A 16,644-nucleotide genomic window follows, 5' to 3' on the forward strand; every position below is an offset into this window, starting at 1 on the left:
ACATCTGCTCGCCTTTGACTAAAAATGTCACGTTCAAAAAAGACTTTATTGATGGTACTTTGCTTTTGTTCTCGTTCTCTGTTATTGTTGTGATGAGAATCGATTCAAATTTTTGTTTTGCAAAGAGCAAATAAATGTTTTTATTGAGTAAAAAGGTTAACGCACATGTTCTAGCTCTCTCAATCAGCACTCAACTCAACAACAGAGGCATGCAATCACAGGCCTTGTGTTTAGTAACTGAATTTGTTTTCCCCCAACCAGAGAGGCCATTCAAATCAATGGTTCAAATGCTAATTTATATAAATTTTCATTATTCATATGAAACAAAAAAAAATTTTGTAATTTGCTTTTACTTTGCTTCGATTAGTATATACAAATTCAAACTAAAAAGGCCTTTTGAGAGGCTTATCTTACCTTTGCGGTTGTAGCATTAGTAAAGAATACAGGGTTGAAAATGACCGTTGCACAAATAGGTCAGAGTATACAAAAAGGAAGTGGAAAGAGTGTAAAAACGGCAATATTGAGAATGAGCTGTCAAATTAAACTGTTTTCCATTAAGGGCTCTTTACACTAAATGATGGTATTAAGAAACAAATTTTGAAAATTTTACACTAATTAAATGATACAACAGCGACCACTACTTAATTTGACAAATAAATCAACAAATACAGGTGATGTCAATCAGCCTAAATCTACGTATATACTGCAAAGAAAATTATTTCGATTTACACTACATTTTGGTTAGCGACGTTCAGCTGATGTGTGTTTACACATGCCGTGTTTACTTCTACTCATTGCAAGTCAAATGTACCGGATAGAATTTCAGTGCAAAGTTGTACAGTATAGTTATCGTTCTAGTTATTTGCTTGCACTGTATAGTACGAAAACAAAACACATCAATAGATGCAGACGTTGTTGATGTAGTCACATTCGTATATGGAGGTAACGATCCTCTTCAAGCCCAATAGGTGAGCAAGCGCGTTCCAGTGCATAAGATCGATCCCGGCAGGAACGTTATTGGTTATTTAAAGGCACCATATCGAGGTACTCAGCCGGCCTCTCTCTAAGATTCTCCACTCGATCGCCGATAGTTCACGTCTGAAGTTGCAGAGCTGAGCATTCAACTATCCGCATCCTGTGGATCGAGCGGTAACTCTGAGCTAAGCTTTGATGAACACAAATCGGATGAATTCGTCGATGAACACCACACATTATGCACTTATAGAGTGAGGATGTGCGAACAGCTCTGTACAACTTCTTTTTTTGTTTTGATTTTCCAATAACTCTAAATGTCAAATGCTTGTTAATGCTTTCTCTAAAATCTTAAAGCAATGTTTTTGTTTTTGTTCCGTCCAGTTTAAGTCAGTTGAATTGGGTAGTACTCCAGTGCATTGTTGGATTGGTATCGTTATCATTATAAAAAAATTGTGACGAAGAATATGGGAACACATCCCCTTGAAGTGGTACTGAGTTCTATAAATAAAATAGTAGCGACATGTCGCTGTGCCAACACAAATTTCGCTTCAAATCATTACCAATGTAATGGGTTATTGTTTGACTTTTGTTTGTATTCTGGCAAAGAATAAAGTCCGTCGGATTTCGCAATAATTTAATAGGCATTTTCACTGAGAATGAAGTCAGCAAAATATATTCATTTACAGGTAGTGGCCGTTACCCAACAACAAAATATTGAGTGCACTATCTGTCAAAATCAGTGATTTGTGCAACTCTGATTTTGAGTATATTACTAGTTCTTTCGTTGTTTGTGTGTATTATGGTTCTAAACTATAATACACACACACAACCAAAACTCGTTGACAGATAGTACACTTCGTGAGAAAAAATTTTACTCATCTGTTTACCGTACACTATCTGGTAATTATATCATGGAAGTCAGTACTAAGCTTAAGGACGGTATCCACCTCATACGAAATTTTCGTTACAACAAGAAATGCAAAGCGAAATTTTTGGTTTGCTTTGTGTTACAGGGTGATATTGACAGCATTGGAAATTTGTTGGTTTCATTGAAAGAAAACTATTGCCTTGACTATTTTTTGCACCACGTTATTTATTTATTTATACAAATTAACGTACAGTATCAGCAAAAAAACGTGTGGCAGATTGGCCAAACGAATGCACAAAAGCATTTTACTTACTTAATTTTAATTAGCCGTGACAGAACTTTTGTTCCACTAGCCAAACTTAGAATAGCGTTTCAAGCGTATCGATCTTCTGCGCTCATTCTAAAATCTCCACAAAAAGTTTTGAGGTGTCTCCCACCACTTGATCCTGTGTACCACCGTGTTTGCCTTCAAAACAAACAACAAAGAGAATGCAAACAAAAATATGACATCTTAATACCATAAAACCTGGCCGGCCGTTAACAGCTGTTTGTGTGAGACCACCTTTTTAAATCCGCCTTGTCTTTGCCAGAACACAAACCAAAGTCAACAACACACAATAAGAATAACATCATTGAAACAGAGTTGATTGGTGACCATTTCATTAGCATTTAATTATATTGACAACAAATTGAAGCAACATTTTTTTGGCGCAACGACATGTCGCTACAATTTACCTTATAGAACTCTACGGAATTTTTTATAATGCGTTTTGACAGTTGTTCGGGCTAAAAGTCGAAATTAGTACTAGGCTTTAAGCGCAGTGTGCACATCTGGTGAAGTTTTCGTCAAAATAACAGGATTTACTGAATAACAGTTGGTACTCTATTTTACTTTCGGAATAGCCGCTGAAATTTTTAATTGTTTCGCGAGCGAAATTTGACAGCAATCAAGTGTTTTTCTTTCCATACCAAAACACGTTTCATTATCTGCACTTATTGTTTTCTCTATTTTTAAAAAAATTTTTTCAAAGAAATGAAGAAAAACGAGCCATTGAAACCAATAAAACAAACTTAAATGAAGCCGACAATAGTTTCAAGTGGTGCCACTATAGTAGTAGTAGCATTCCGCTCGAAAAACTGAACAAAATACTCAGCTTAAGGTTAAGCCAAGCGATCAGCTGACACACAATTTTTGTAATTTTTGCCAGTACTTGCCATTAAGAATGTCATCTTGTTCTCTTTTTTCCAATAAAAAGACATGTCCATATGTCCCCATCATATGTTTTACCACCAGCATTATTTTGGTAAATTTTGTTATTTACGTAGTGTTATCACAAAAAATAAAAGTGAAAGAGCTATATTTGCTGACAATTGTTATATATATAAAAGGAAATGAACGGAAATGCAAAGCTAATGCGACGACAATTAATTTTTTATCATGTTGGCCCAAGTTAAAAAACATTTCGTCCACGCTTTTAATGAATGTCACATTTTCCCTCAATAAAGAACCACAAATGAAATTGTTTTCACATATTTTTCACTATTTTTTCATATGGAGTTTTACTGTGAAAACTGAAGTTAATACCCACCTTTAGTCAAAAATGATTGAAAATTGGCAAAAATTATAAATCGATGCTTGTCGCTATCTTGTATTCCAAACAACTATTTTCAATGGCGATATAAATGTCTTGGCTGCAACCGAACATTTCGCTAGGGGTGCATACTCAGCTTTAAGCTTTAAGCCCAACAACAAAATATTTGGTGCACTATCTTTCAATATCAGTCATTAGTGCAACTCGGATTTTGTGTATATAACTAGTTCGCGCCACTTCTCTTTGCTTGTGGTTATTATGGTTCTGAACTCGGAGGCCGCTGGACGCCTGGGTTCGAATCCTGGCGAGACCATCAGAAAAAAATTTTTCAGCGGTGGTTTTCCCCTCCTAATGCTGGCAACATTTGTGAGGTACTATGCCATGTAAAACTTCTCTCCAAAGAGGTGTCGCACTGCGGGACGTCGTTCGGACTAGTCTATAAAAAGGAGGCCCCTTATCATTGTGCTTAAAACTTGAATCGGACTGCACTCATTCATATATGAGAAGCTTGGCCCTGTTCCTTAGTGGAATGTTCATGGGCAAAATTTGCAACTATAGTACACGCACACAACAAAAATTCGTTGACAGATAGTGCACTTCGCGAGAAAAAATTTTACTCAGCTGTTTACGGTACACTACCTGGTAATTATGTCATGCTTCCTAGTACACTTCGATTCCGTAGAATTGGTACTGAGTTCTATGAGCAAAATAGTAGCGATATGTCGCTGCGCCAATATAATTTTATAAATCAAATTCTCACGAAATGGGCACCAATCAACTCTCCTTAAATGTTGTTTGACTTTTGTTTGTGTTTTAGCCATGGCGAAACAATTAAAGGTGATCTCATTTATACAACAACCACAAATCATATGGTGTAATCTGCCATCTTGTCATAAAGCGGATCGATGTTTTGCCAACGCAAACAAAGAAATTTGTGCGTGTGTGTGCAAACGTGTCCCTACATGAGCAGAGAATATGCGAGAAAGAAGATAACTCAAAGAGAATGCAAAAAACATTCTTATATCTTAATGCCGTCAAGCCTGGCCGGCTGTTAATAGCTTTTCACTTGAGGCAACCTTTTTAAACTGCCTTGTGTTTTGGCAAAGAAAAGAGTCCGTCGGATTTTGCAATAATTTAATAGGCATTTTCGGTGCGAATGAAGTCAGCACTAGGCTTTAGCAGGATGCACTTATAAGGTGAGATCATGCGAACAGCTGAGTACAATTTTTTTTTATTTTAGTTTTGATTTTGTAGTAAATCTAAATGTCAAAGGCTTGATAACACAGCTGTGATTTTTTTCTAAAATCTTAAAAATATGTTCTTTTTGACCCGATATTCAACACATAAGCAAAAAACAGTGTTAAAATGATAAAAATACAAATTGAAAAGCATTTGAAGAAGTTTAGTTGTATAGTCCAGTACTGACTTTATCCATAGCGAAAATACCTGTAAATTATTGCGAAATCCGACGTACTCTTTTCTCTGTCAGAACATAAACAAAACTCAAATAACAACTATACTAAATCGAAAGTGGATGTAACAAAAAAGGCAACAGTATTGAAGCAGAAATGATTCGGTGGATTTCGTGAGCTTTTAATTGCATTTGCAATTAAAATTTTGCGAAATTTATGCTGATGCAGCGACATGTCCCTACTATTTTTCTCATAGAACTCAGTACTACTTGTACGAAATGTGTTCGTAATATCTTCCTCACCATTTTTTAAAGTGCGTTAAGACAGTGGTTCGTGTGAAAAGTAGAAGTCAGCGCTAGCATTAAAACAAACTCTATACCGAAAACAGCTTTGACATTTCAGTTTACGGTAGTTTCGTTGAGTGTAGATTTTTGTTGTTGTGCTTATGACCCTACCTCTTAATTTTGCCATAAGGTTTTAGACAATAAAATACATTTAAAACCACTTGACGCTGAATCTTGACTCTTTGATTGGGTTTAAACACTAAAAGCATGAAAATCAACTTGACGCTGACGCTTGGCTCTTTGATTGGGTTTAGACTCTTATATACACCATTTCACTAGCATCAAAATTCGTCAAAATCAATTAAAACTACAATAAGAAAACAAACCAAAATGTCCTCTGCTATATATTTGGAAAACTATTTGGATGGTAAGTTTATAAATTGGAAACATAAAATTTTCGAAACTGCTACACATTCAGTTCCCTTTTCCCCATCATGTAAAAATATTGAACAATTCTCTTTCCAATAACATATCGACACTCATCATCACCAACAACCAATTTCCACCAAAACATCCATTCCATCACCAACAAAATGTTTTAACTACAAAAATCACAATCCAATGAAAACACATAAAATCACCAATTGTTACCAATTGAAGTATTATCCAATATAGGATTAGAGTCCTTACCCACTGAGTTAGAAAGGAATTTTAAGCTAATGCGAAAACTGGATGATCGAGCACAAACTGCCATGAAAAGCATCGACAGCCATGCCAAAGAGTTCATGAGGAAATTGGCCGAAGGTTCTAATCAAATGAGCGAAGAGGAACGAAAAGAACGCCTGGCAGACATACAGCAGTTATTCATAAAGGCCAAGGAGTACAGCGATGACAAAGTTCAATTGGCCATACAAACATATGAGTTGGTGGATAAGCAAATCAGACGCCTGGATAACGATTTGGCCAGGTTTGAGGGAGAAATCCAGGAAAAGGCTTCATCTACGCGTGGCAAATCCGAAGAAGCTCAAGTTAAAAGTATGTTAATTACACCTGGGTATATGTATAAAGTTTTTTGTTGGTATCAAATTTAACAAATCTTTACAGAGGGACGCAAGAAAGCCAAAGACTCGAAAGCCACTGGGAAAAAGAAACGCATCACATCTTCGGATGATGAGGCCAATAATAACACAGCTATTGCGGCCTCTTCGAACGCTGGCCAAGGTGGTAAAAAGAAAAAGCAGAAGGTAAATCAAGAAAAAGAAACACGCAAGGGGGGTCAAAAGGTAATTCATCTCATTCATTCATATTTCATATATTTTAAAACTTGGTGGTTATTTGTTTTTACCTACATTATTTCGTATTTTGACAAGTTATTTCGTTTCTTTACTCATACTATACTGATAATTCAAAAGAAAAAAAAATAGCGAAAAGCAAACAAATAATTTACTGTAGTAGCTTACGGTAATAGAAAAATATATTGAAATAGAGTACTCATAAATAGTTATTTGGAACTAATATATTCTAGATCAAAATAGTGTGCCTTTGCTTTTTCTTATATACATAACTTTATACTGGCGCCGCTTTGTATGGGTGTGTTTAGGAAACTTTAATTGTTTCGTTGACAAGAAGTTCATTTTTACTTCAATTGCTTTCGCAAATTGGAGCCATTAGGTTTCCTTAAGGCAATCAAATTGTTTCTATCTCTGAAGTGATTTTTGTATAGGCATAATCATTTATACATTAAGCACCGCAATAAATAAATGACCTGCCTTATAATCGTTCACTAATTTAACAATTTTGCTAGAAAGTCCGTAATGCCACTTTGTACAGAACAATATATCATACATATCGAATAGAATCTCATACTTCCCGTAGTTCACTACCATCCATTTCAAGATGATATATAAAAATAAGTGTTTCCACATAAATAATAATGAACCTTTTATATATATGTATGTCGATTTTGATCGTTTGCAAGCATCATCCATTACAAAAAACTATCACCTCACATAATACCAATTATATATGAACTTGAATTTGTGACAGTAGAAGTAAGTGTGGTGCAGACTGTATATCAGCATGCACTACTACTATTTGTTTGTTATTTAAGAATCATATATAATCATATAAGAATGTTTCGTTTAAGAAAAATTATTGGAATTATTCACCATTTTTTTGAAAATAATTATAAGCCTTGAAATTTTACTCGTAATTTATCCTTGTTTTTTCTCATATATCACTCATTTCTACACCCATTAAGAATGCATGTTTATATAAATGAACAATTTTGATTATTTTTTTTTTGTTCTTAATTTTTAATTTATGGTATAATTTTTTATCCCCATATAAAGCAGAAAAATATTGACTTGGATGATTCTGAAAAGGAATCCTGCCATACGGCCGCAACCCATCCCAGCGATGTATTGGATATGCCAGTGGATCCAAATGAACCGACATATTGTCTGTGTCATCAAGTCTCGTACGGAGAAATGATAGGATGTGATAATCCAGATGTAAGTTCTAACTGTTTCTGTCGCCTCTATTAAAGAAAGCATATTATATTTATTTCGTATATTTCAGTGTCCGATTGAATGGTTCCACTTTGCTTGCGTTGGCCTCACTACAAAACCCAAAGGCAAATGGTTTTGTCCGAAATGTACGCAGGATCGAAAAAAGAAATAATCTCATTACTTCGCGGGAGTTTTTTTTTGTAAGTTAAGTGCTAAAATAATGTTTAGATATTAAAACTTTTATACCATACATATAAGTGTTTTTTCTTTAAATAAAATTATGATTTATAGTAAATTCTATTATAAATAAAAACATATATACAGTGGTGGAAAAAATAATAGGGACCACAGTTACAAAGAATAATATTGCACAAAAAGAGTAAGAAATCATGATTATTTCTGTATAAGGCTGAACCTGAACTTTTTGGTAGCATTTTAGGCTTAACGGCGAACTTAAATTTGATATTAAATCTCATATAATATTCGTGAATGAAGAAGATATCCGTTATGAAGATTTTTTTCGGTAAATTCACATCAAAACGTTCTAATTACCTATGACGCACCCCGTATTAATCGCAGAGCTCCCGGATCTGGATACTCAACAGAATCAAGCAGACGAACGATAGAACGCAATAAACTGCCGCAACAATAACAATATGAACACTTATCAAAACACTGTAATTACGAAACCCAAATGGTTATCAATCATTCACATGCTTTATTGCAATATTCACTTCGAGTGGGTCTGGTTGGGCAATTAAAGAGGTGACGTGTGTCGTGTTGTCCCTGGTTACAATCGGGAAATATGTCCTGCACGGTGGCATCAATCCCTGCTCTGTAGGAGTTGAGACGACTGCATCTGCCGGATCGTAATTCAGGCAGAATTAATGGTTTGTCGGGGGAGATTAATTTCTTCAGTTTCCTTCTCCAAGCACTACATCTACATTTACCGAATCTGCTGCGTGTTTGCATGAATTTTGCCTGGACCCGCTTATTAGAGTTTCTCTTTTGTAGCGCTGAACCCCTTGCTCTAAATCAAGTAGATCTACCTTAAGGCTTTTGGGCGGTGAATACCTATCCACAAGATGATTATTTGTATGTTCTCTGCGATAACAGCCCAAAGGGAATTGCTTAGGATGTAGTTATGTCTTCGCACTGGTAGGATCTTTGTCTCCTCAGAAGAACTGAGGATACAGCCCGTCACAGTTCGAAAGAAGGCATTCTGACAGATCTGAATATTATTCCACTGCGTGTTACAATGTTGACGAAACTACCCCGGCGCTGTATAACTTTCGACTTGCTTTGTACGTGGTCAACAAGGTTTCTTTGTCTGCACCCCAAGTGCTGCCAGCAAGTGACTTGAGGACCTTTTTCTACTTTTGACTTTATCGCAAATTGCTGTGGCATGTGGGGAGAATGTGTAAGAGCTGTCAAATGTGACGCCAAGTATTTTGGGACACTTGATGGTCGGAATCGTTTCTCCATCGACCATCACAGTCAGCTCCTTATTTACCTCACGCGTATTTGTAGTGAACAATGTGGCTGAAGATTTTGTGGCATGTATCTTCAGATTTCTTGCACCGAAATATGAGGCAAGTTCGTTGAAGTAGATTCAATCTATCGCAGATGTCATATGCGTACAATCGTATATTATACGATCTCTATACGTCTGGTACCTTCGTCTCATGGCCAAAAAAGATGCCTGTTATAAATTTTTACACAAAATAAAATTAACAGAAAGACAAGGATTAATACCGGCTGTTTGTCTCCATTGTGACCGGGGACCACAAGACACACTTCACCTGTTTAACTGCCCAGCAAGACCAACTCGTCTCAGACCCAGATCCCTCTGGACGCACCCCAACTTAATCGTAGAGTTCCTGGATCTGGATACTCAAGAGAATCAAGGAGACGAAAGATAGAACACAACATATTGCTACAACAACAACAGATGGACAAACACACAGACAGAAAGACGGATATATAGCTAAATTGAATCAAAACGTGATTCTGTGTTGATCGGTATATCTGTTAAGGGGACTACGACAGTAGAGGTGTAGGTTATAAACATATTAAAAAACATGCACCCTTTTTTTGAATAAGCTTAGTTTTTGAAAAGTTTGAAAGTCCGTAGTACAAAACAATTTTTAAGTACATTAAAATTGTTTATTATCTTTTTTGGTTTGTTTGGCTTTAGTATTTCGAGTTGACGCAGTCCGAGTTAAGGTCGTGGGCGACAAATGCGCATGCAACCCTGTGGAACAGCGAAACGGTCGGTAGGGCGGCGAAAATCCTATGGGGGATCCAGATCGTGAGAAGACAAGACTATTACTGAAAGGATGTAAGAAGGTTCTCAGTATAGCTTTTGGTGTCATAACGGGAAACAGGGCTACGAGCTCACTTATGAAAAAAAATCGGTCGGCAAGTGATGGCATGTGTAGGGCATGTGGAGAAGATGATGAGACGTTGAAACATTTCCTTTGTCATTGCTCGGCATACACGTCTAACAGATGCCGCCAATAAGGTGGAGACACAATACCAGACATGAACCTACTTAGGGGAGTGGCATGGAAAACAATTAAGGATTTTGTAAGTAGCACGGAATTCCTATAGATATTCTTTTTCGAGGTTACTTTTTGTATTTAGAGCGCACAACAAGCGGATTACTGGCTTACGTGTATGTCCATAGTGGCATGGGGCGGATTAATATCTTCACACCCTTTTCAACCTAACCTAACCTTGGCTTTAGTATTATTAACTAAAAATAGTCTGGACCAAACAACCCCTTTGCAAAGGCCAACAACCTACATCAATTAGAAGTATATATGAAAAATGTAATGCGGATAGCCTCACTCTTTCAAACGTAACCACAATTCGGTTATCTGTTGAACAGATAGACGAATGTGGGTAGGCTGACTTAACCTATTAACGACGAATGGGTAGAAAAATACCCAAGAATAGAACTGTCTTAGAAAAAATCTATCTCAAATTAGTTAAGAATTGGCGTAAATTGGATAAAAGAAACTAGTAAAAAAATTCCCGTCATATAAGGTCAAGTTTAGGGAGAAATTTGATTTGTCAAAAATCAAAATTCTTAGGATTGAGATTTCTGGAAACCGTTTAAGAGTCTTGTTGCATTTTGGTGGTTTCAATATTAAAAAAAAAAAAAATAAATAAATTTTGATAAGCCTTCTAACTACCCTTGAATGCATGTGCGGTTTCAAATCAATGGCATTAAAATCCACTTTTCTTCGCTAAATGGTCATTAAATATTAAGAAAATTCTTTTTTTTATAAAAGCATATTGGCTTAGGAAATAAAGTTTTTTTAATTAAATTAAAGGGTGATTTTTTTGAGGTTAGGATTTTCATGCATTAGTATTTGACAGATCACGTGGGATTTCAGACATGGTGTCAAAGAGAAAGATGCTCAGTATGCTTTGACATTTCATCATGAATAGACTTACTAACGAGCAACGCTTGCAAATCATTGAATTTTATTACCAAAATCAGTGTTCGGTTCGAAATGTGTTCATTCACCGTAACGTTGCGTCCAACAGCATCTTTGAAAAAATACGGTCCAATGATTCCACCAGCGTACAAACCACACCAAACAGTGCATTTTTCGGGATGCATGGGCAGTTCTTGAACGGCTTCTGGTTGCTCTTCACTCCAAATGCGGCAATTTTGCTTATTTACGTAGCCATTCAACCAGAAATGAGCCTCATCGCTGAACAAAATTTGTCAAAATTTCGAACCGAACACTGATTTTGGTAATAAAATTCAATAATTTGCAAGCGTTGCTCGTTAGTAAGTCTATTCATGATGAAATGTCAAAGCATACTGAGCATCTTTCTCTTTGACACCATGTCTGAAATCCCACGTGATCTGTCAAATACTAATGCATGAAAATCCTAACCTCAAAAAAATCACCCTTTATTTAGTGCTTGAAGTCGATTCCGGAGTCGTTGTTGGACTCGAGCAATCTTCCCGGAGTCGAGTAAAAATTGCTCGACCGTGGCGCAAAAGTTAGCATGTCCGCATATGACGCTGAACGCCTGGGTTCGAATCCTGACGAGACCCCACCTTATGCTGGCAACATTTGTGAAGTACTATGCCATGTAAAACTTCTCTCCAAAAAGGTGTCGCACTGCGACAGGCCGTTCGGACTCGGCTATAAAAAGGAGGCCCCTTATTATTGAGCTTAAACTTAGACTCTGTTCCTTAATGGAATGTACATGGGTAAAATTTGCATTTGTATATATAAGATTCAATAATTTTTTAATAGAATTTAAAAAAATTTTATGTATAAAATGTATTGAAAAGTTCATCTATTTTAATTAAACAATAACGACCAAGATCACTAACTTTTTCTTTTTGTCTCTTAATTCGTCCGCCAATTCATTGACAATAGCTGATTTTATAGAGGGAAAACAATAGTTTTCATTGAATTGGTGAACGAATCGAGTGACAAAAAGAATCAATCTTTTTATTTTTAATGGAAGCAGAATCTTTTTTACACCCAGCACCAAAAGACTAGCCGCTCAACATTTTTTTTTTGAATTCTTTCTATATATGATGATAAAACTTAGCCAACGTTTTTTATATGGAGCATTCCGCTTGAAAAGCTGAAGAGAATACTCAGCTTTAGCCAAAAACATCATTTAGGTTTAATTGAAAAATTTTTTTGTTGGTAAACAGTTTATGAGATCTTTCCATATATAAGTTGTATTCCCTTTTCGGCCTAATGTTATCCATAGGGATCTTTAGAAGTTCTGAATATGTAATGTAATGAATATGTCAATTATGGTTTGAAACTCGACTTTAGTTGCGTTGACATGCGATAAAAACTCGAACGGTTTGTCAGATTAATTCAATTTAAATGTTTAGTAGTAAAAAAGTTTGCAATTCAATACATAATTCTAAAACAAGCAGCTGGCAACTGAAGTTGCAATCCAAAATTGACCCATATTTTTACACCGCTAATTAAATGAAAGTCCATATATTTGAATGCTTCTTTCGACACTTCGAATCAAATTTTGATCAAAGAGTATCACATTGTACCTTCATGCCCAAAACATCAAGATATCAATAACGTTGAAATTGTATATTTTATTTTATTTCTAAATTTTGTATTGTGAAAGCCTACAGTAGGGCTTTCCACTCAATAAAATTACCATATTGAAGATTGCAATTGGAAAGCAAGCAGCGCCGAACCCTTCATATATTAAAATCTGTTTCATTTCATACGACCCCACTGGGGAATGGCCGTAATCCGCGACAGAATGTTGCATCCATAATCCGCTTAATGTCAGCAATCTCACATGTATCACAGGTTTCAGTAAACGGCGAGTGAGTAGATGGGATTTAAAATCAATTGTGTATGAGCTTTACAAAAATAAGAAATGGAGAGGGAGAAAAATGAGCCCTGTTCGTGTATGTATGGCACAAGGCTCAGGTTATAAGCTTACTAATATAATGTCCAACATATGTTTTAATAAAAATACCTTTTTATGTGCTCCCTAAATTCTTTATTTGTGTCTTTTAGTCCAAAATAAAACACATTTTGAATTCGATACAATTTCAACAGTTTTTTTTATTTCAATGTTAGCGTTATTCAGATTGATGAATTTGGCATATATAGAAAATCTAACATATTAATTATCTTTCTTAAATTCTCCATTCGATTTTTCGCAGAACAATGTGAGATCAGAATAAAAAACTATATGTTAAATTTCCAACAAAAAAGAAACATTTTTTTTGTAACAAAATTATAAGTATGATGGCATTTTTAAAATGCATATACTTTATCGATAAAATGCTAATATATTGCACGAATCTTAATTGGGATGTGTAGCATTTAGCAGTAGCATTCGCTGCTTCCATGGCATAACAACACATTTCCGTTTCATTTTCTCCATAGACATATGCTGTTATGGGTTGTGCCCACATACGGGAGTAAAAATTTGTATTAAAAAGAAAAGAAAAATCCTATATGTATTTTGTTTCCATGGAGAACTAAGAATATACGATGATTATACTTTTCAGTATTATTCATATGCTAATGTGAGTAGGATGTTAGATTTAATAAGAAGAAGGAAGAAATTGAGTATTCTAATGCTTTCTTTTTTTTAGACTTAGCTTTTTGGTTTTCTTTTCTAGTTTAAACTTTCATTCTATGTACTATAATGCGAAATTTTTCAACTCAAGGCAAGTTTACATTTCCCTTGCTTAAAGGATACCCAAATTAGTGCATAAATGCTTTCACCCATCAACTATAAAGTTCTTCGTGAAAGTCATAAGTAGTACCTAGTTTAGAGATAGAAGAGAAACTTGATTTAGAAGAAAGGGAGGATATTTGACGAGTCCTGTTTAGGAGATAATACCTGCTTTGGTTTTCAATTTTCATGTCCTTTAATTTTAAGTCGAATTTCAAAAGCCTAATTGTAAGGGAAACGACGACAGCATCCATCAAAATGAATTTTGTTTTCTCTTAGCCATTTTATAGCTATTTTGACTTTTCCAATTATCTTGTTATAACTTCACAATCATAAACTATCGGATAATTTCTTTTTTAACTTTGTCTTGTAATTAATGTTGATTTCATTATATTTGCATAGCTGCATCCATTATGCATTTCTATGTGTTATTTCATTTGCAGATTGCATATATTTCATTTTCAATTTTCCTTCTCGCTTAAAGTGTTGTTATTACTATGTCGCAGTAGGAATTTTTTGAACCAATTTTCTCGTGACTTATTGCCCATATATTCATTGTCGTCTTTTGCTGTGAAGTTAGTGAAAGCATCCTTCATGGCTCTTGCCTTTCGATATGAATAGTTCTTTGTTGCATGATACATATTACGTAAAACGTCAGGCATTTGCTTTTGAGCAACCCAGGATTTGACACTTTGTGGTATGGGCAGACCTGGATCGTCGTAATAAGTCAACACATAATGCACACCGGGCTCTTGAAAGCTACGAAACGGTTTTATTACCATAAAACTCCAATAGTCGGTGACGCGCACTTTGTTCGCATATTGGGGGTAATTTGGATGTGTTGTACCACGATTGGCCACCATCATAAGCTTGCGCTTTTCATCGCATATAAAACGGCGACAGTAGACGTAATCGCGATTGTTGAATAGTTTTGGCCATTGCATTTCCCAGTAGATTAAATGTGAGTTGGTGCCAGGCAAGGGGTCCTCCTCAATCATGTTTAATGCCACAGCGGTATTATCCCATTCCTTTCTATAGTCTAAATCGACTTGCACGTGCATTAGGTCGGCAGCTGATATATCATTAAATCGAGCATATACTTTATAAGAGTACATTGCAGTGCGTTCTTCTCGCCTCCAAATTGAAAATTGATCTTTGCTTATATATGGCTCCCATGGTTGTTCTTCGGCGCTGCGTATCAACGCCTTACCATAAACCGATTCGCCCTCTACTCCATCCTTGCTTATATTGAATATGTGTTTCGGCATGCCTTTTGTTGACCTTCCGCCGCCTCGGGGCGTTGTCATGTTTTTCTTATTGCCCACAAGACAATAGCAGTATTTCATTTTGTACTCTTTGCATAGGTCGCATAGTTTATTCTGCGACAGAGTATTAATGAATTCCACATCGCCTTGGCAACTTTCAAAGTTAGTCAAACTTAGGCGTTCCTTCGACCAGTCGAAACCGGAACCAGCATTTACGGTTAATCCCATCGCCCCCACGGCACTAAGAACCAAATTTTTACCTTTGAATTGAGGCAGTTGACGGTGATAAGAACGTATTAGTAGCCTAAGGCCCTGCGGTCCATAGACCCGATGATAAAATGTAAAAAGCTGCTGCAGTCTACGCGAACGTTGGGCCAGTATGGATTCGCATTGGTAGCACCATGCTTGTAATGTAGCATTGGAACTACGCTTTATATTCAACACGATACGCTTAAACACCATTTTCTAGAGCAACTTTTTCGCTTATTACATTCATTAAAATGAGATGAAGTAAATTGTAATGTTTTTTATTGCTTGCATAACATTGCCCCTTTCACCATCTTCCGACCTTACCACTTACGGTCTGAAATGTAAAACATTTACTGGTGGTGGTTTCTGCCAAACAGTTTTATTATATTATTTATAAATGTTTGTTTATTCTTTATCGTTTTTAAAAATTGTTGTTTTTTCTGCAAAAAACAACTTGCCGAATTTGTCCTTACCAAAGACAATGTTTACATTTAATGACAATGTTCTATTGCCTAACCTCACAATAATATATCACCTTTTTAAAAAGCGGTGCAAGTTTGCTTAACCCATTGTAGCCATGTGGTGCGTTTTCTCATCTGTGATTTGGCCAACATTTGCATGCTACACAGAAAGAAAAATGTTCATGATATTAATGTTTTTGTTATAACATCTGTTGGCTTGAGACAGATGGTCTCAGGATTTGACACTTTGGTCTCACGCGGGGTCGTGCGAACATCTGAGCACATTTTTTTCATATGTGTTTCGATTTTGCAATAAAGGCTGCTACTACGTTTTTTTGCGGGAAAATTTCCCTAAATCATTCTTTCAGTTGGTTTCTTTGCCCAAAATGTTGGCATTTACATTTAAAAAAAATATGGCACCAACCAATTTATCAGCTGCTTACGTACATGCTTACACACAAATGTGAGTGTGTGAACCGTACTCAAATTCATATATGTTGTTGCAATTTCAACCAAAACCCACCCTTCAAAATTAATAAATAATGAAACACAAAACTATTTAAAAAGGAACACTTTCAGCTTTTATTTGTAAAAATAATAAAATTTTGTAGTATTTTCGTATGTATTAGTTAAATAAACACAACTTTCCAAAAACCTTTGCCAACATCGTCCACTTGTTTAAAAATAATGTTAATAGCAAGACCAAAAGACTTTCACACATTTTCTCTCACAATCGTTATTACTTCGTACAGATTTATTACAATAGCTTTTAATGAAAGAAACATTAATTTTTTATTTATTTTAGAAGTATA

At 35.6% G+C, this 16,644-nt stretch overlaps 2 protein-coding genes across 8 annotated transcripts; one reads left to right on the forward strand and one right to left on the reverse strand.

Moving 5' to 3' along the window:
- The first annotated feature begins 5,455 nt into the window (after positions 1 to 5,455).
- On the forward strand, positions 5,456 to 7,956 carry LOC106086311 (inhibitor of growth protein 5). 7 transcript variants are annotated; one of them, XM_013250934.2, is made up of 5 exons: positions 5,456 to 5,558; positions 5,792 to 6,166; positions 6,236 to 6,414; positions 7,483 to 7,644; positions 7,712 to 7,956. In XM_013250934.2, exons 1-5 carry the CDS (start codon positions 5,522 to 5,524, stop codon positions 7,811 to 7,813), a joined length of 855 nt encoding a protein of 284 aa, XP_013106388.1. In that variant the 5' UTR covers positions 5,456 to 5,521; the 3' UTR covers positions 7,814 to 7,956. The 7 variants fall into 7 exon arrangements, with proteins under 7 accessions (XP_013106388.1, XP_013106389.1, XP_013106393.1 ...); XM_013250935.2 differs by having other exon boundaries at positions 7,486 to 7,644; XM_013250939.2 differs by having other exon boundaries at positions 6,236 to 6,375.
- Positions 7,957 to 13,244: 5,288 nt separating this feature from the next.
- LOC106086332 (stAR-related lipid transfer protein 7, mitochondrial) lies at positions 13,245 to 15,879 on the reverse strand. Its single transcript, XM_013250967.2, has 2 exons — positions 14,026 to 15,879; positions 13,245 to 13,948 (listed from the first exon to the last, which is right to left on the reverse strand). Exon 1 carries the CDS (start codon positions 15,582 to 15,584, stop codon positions 14,319 to 14,321), a length of 1,266 nt encoding a protein of 421 aa, XP_013106421.2. The 5' UTR covers positions 15,585 to 15,879; the 3' UTR covers positions 13,245 to 13,948; positions 14,026 to 14,318.
- Positions 15,880 to 16,644: the final 765 nt, after the last annotated feature.

Source organism: Stomoxys calcitrans, chromosome 3 (assembly GCF_963082655.1).
Source record: "Stomoxys calcitrans chromosome 3, idStoCalc2.1, whole genome shotgun sequence".
NCBI classification, from domain to species: domain Eukaryota; kingdom Metazoa; phylum Arthropoda; class Insecta; order Diptera; family Muscidae; genus Stomoxys; species Stomoxys calcitrans.

Coding starts and splice junctions, on each gene's coding strand:
- LOC106086311 (XM_013250934.2), top strand. CDS start 5,522: ATGTCCTCTGCTATATATTTGGAAAACTATTTGGATG. Junction 5,559..5,791: donor TTTGGAAAACTATTTGGATG/GTAAGTTTATAA, acceptor TACCAATTGAAG/TATTATCCAATATAGGATTA. Junction 6,415..7,482: donor CACGCAAGGGGGGTCAAAAG/GTAATTCATCTC, acceptor CCCCATATAAAG/CAGAAAAATATTGACTTGGA.
- LOC106086332 (XM_013250967.2), bottom strand. CDS start 15,584: ATGGTGTTTAAGCGTATCGTGTTGAATATAAAGCGTAGTTCCAATGCT.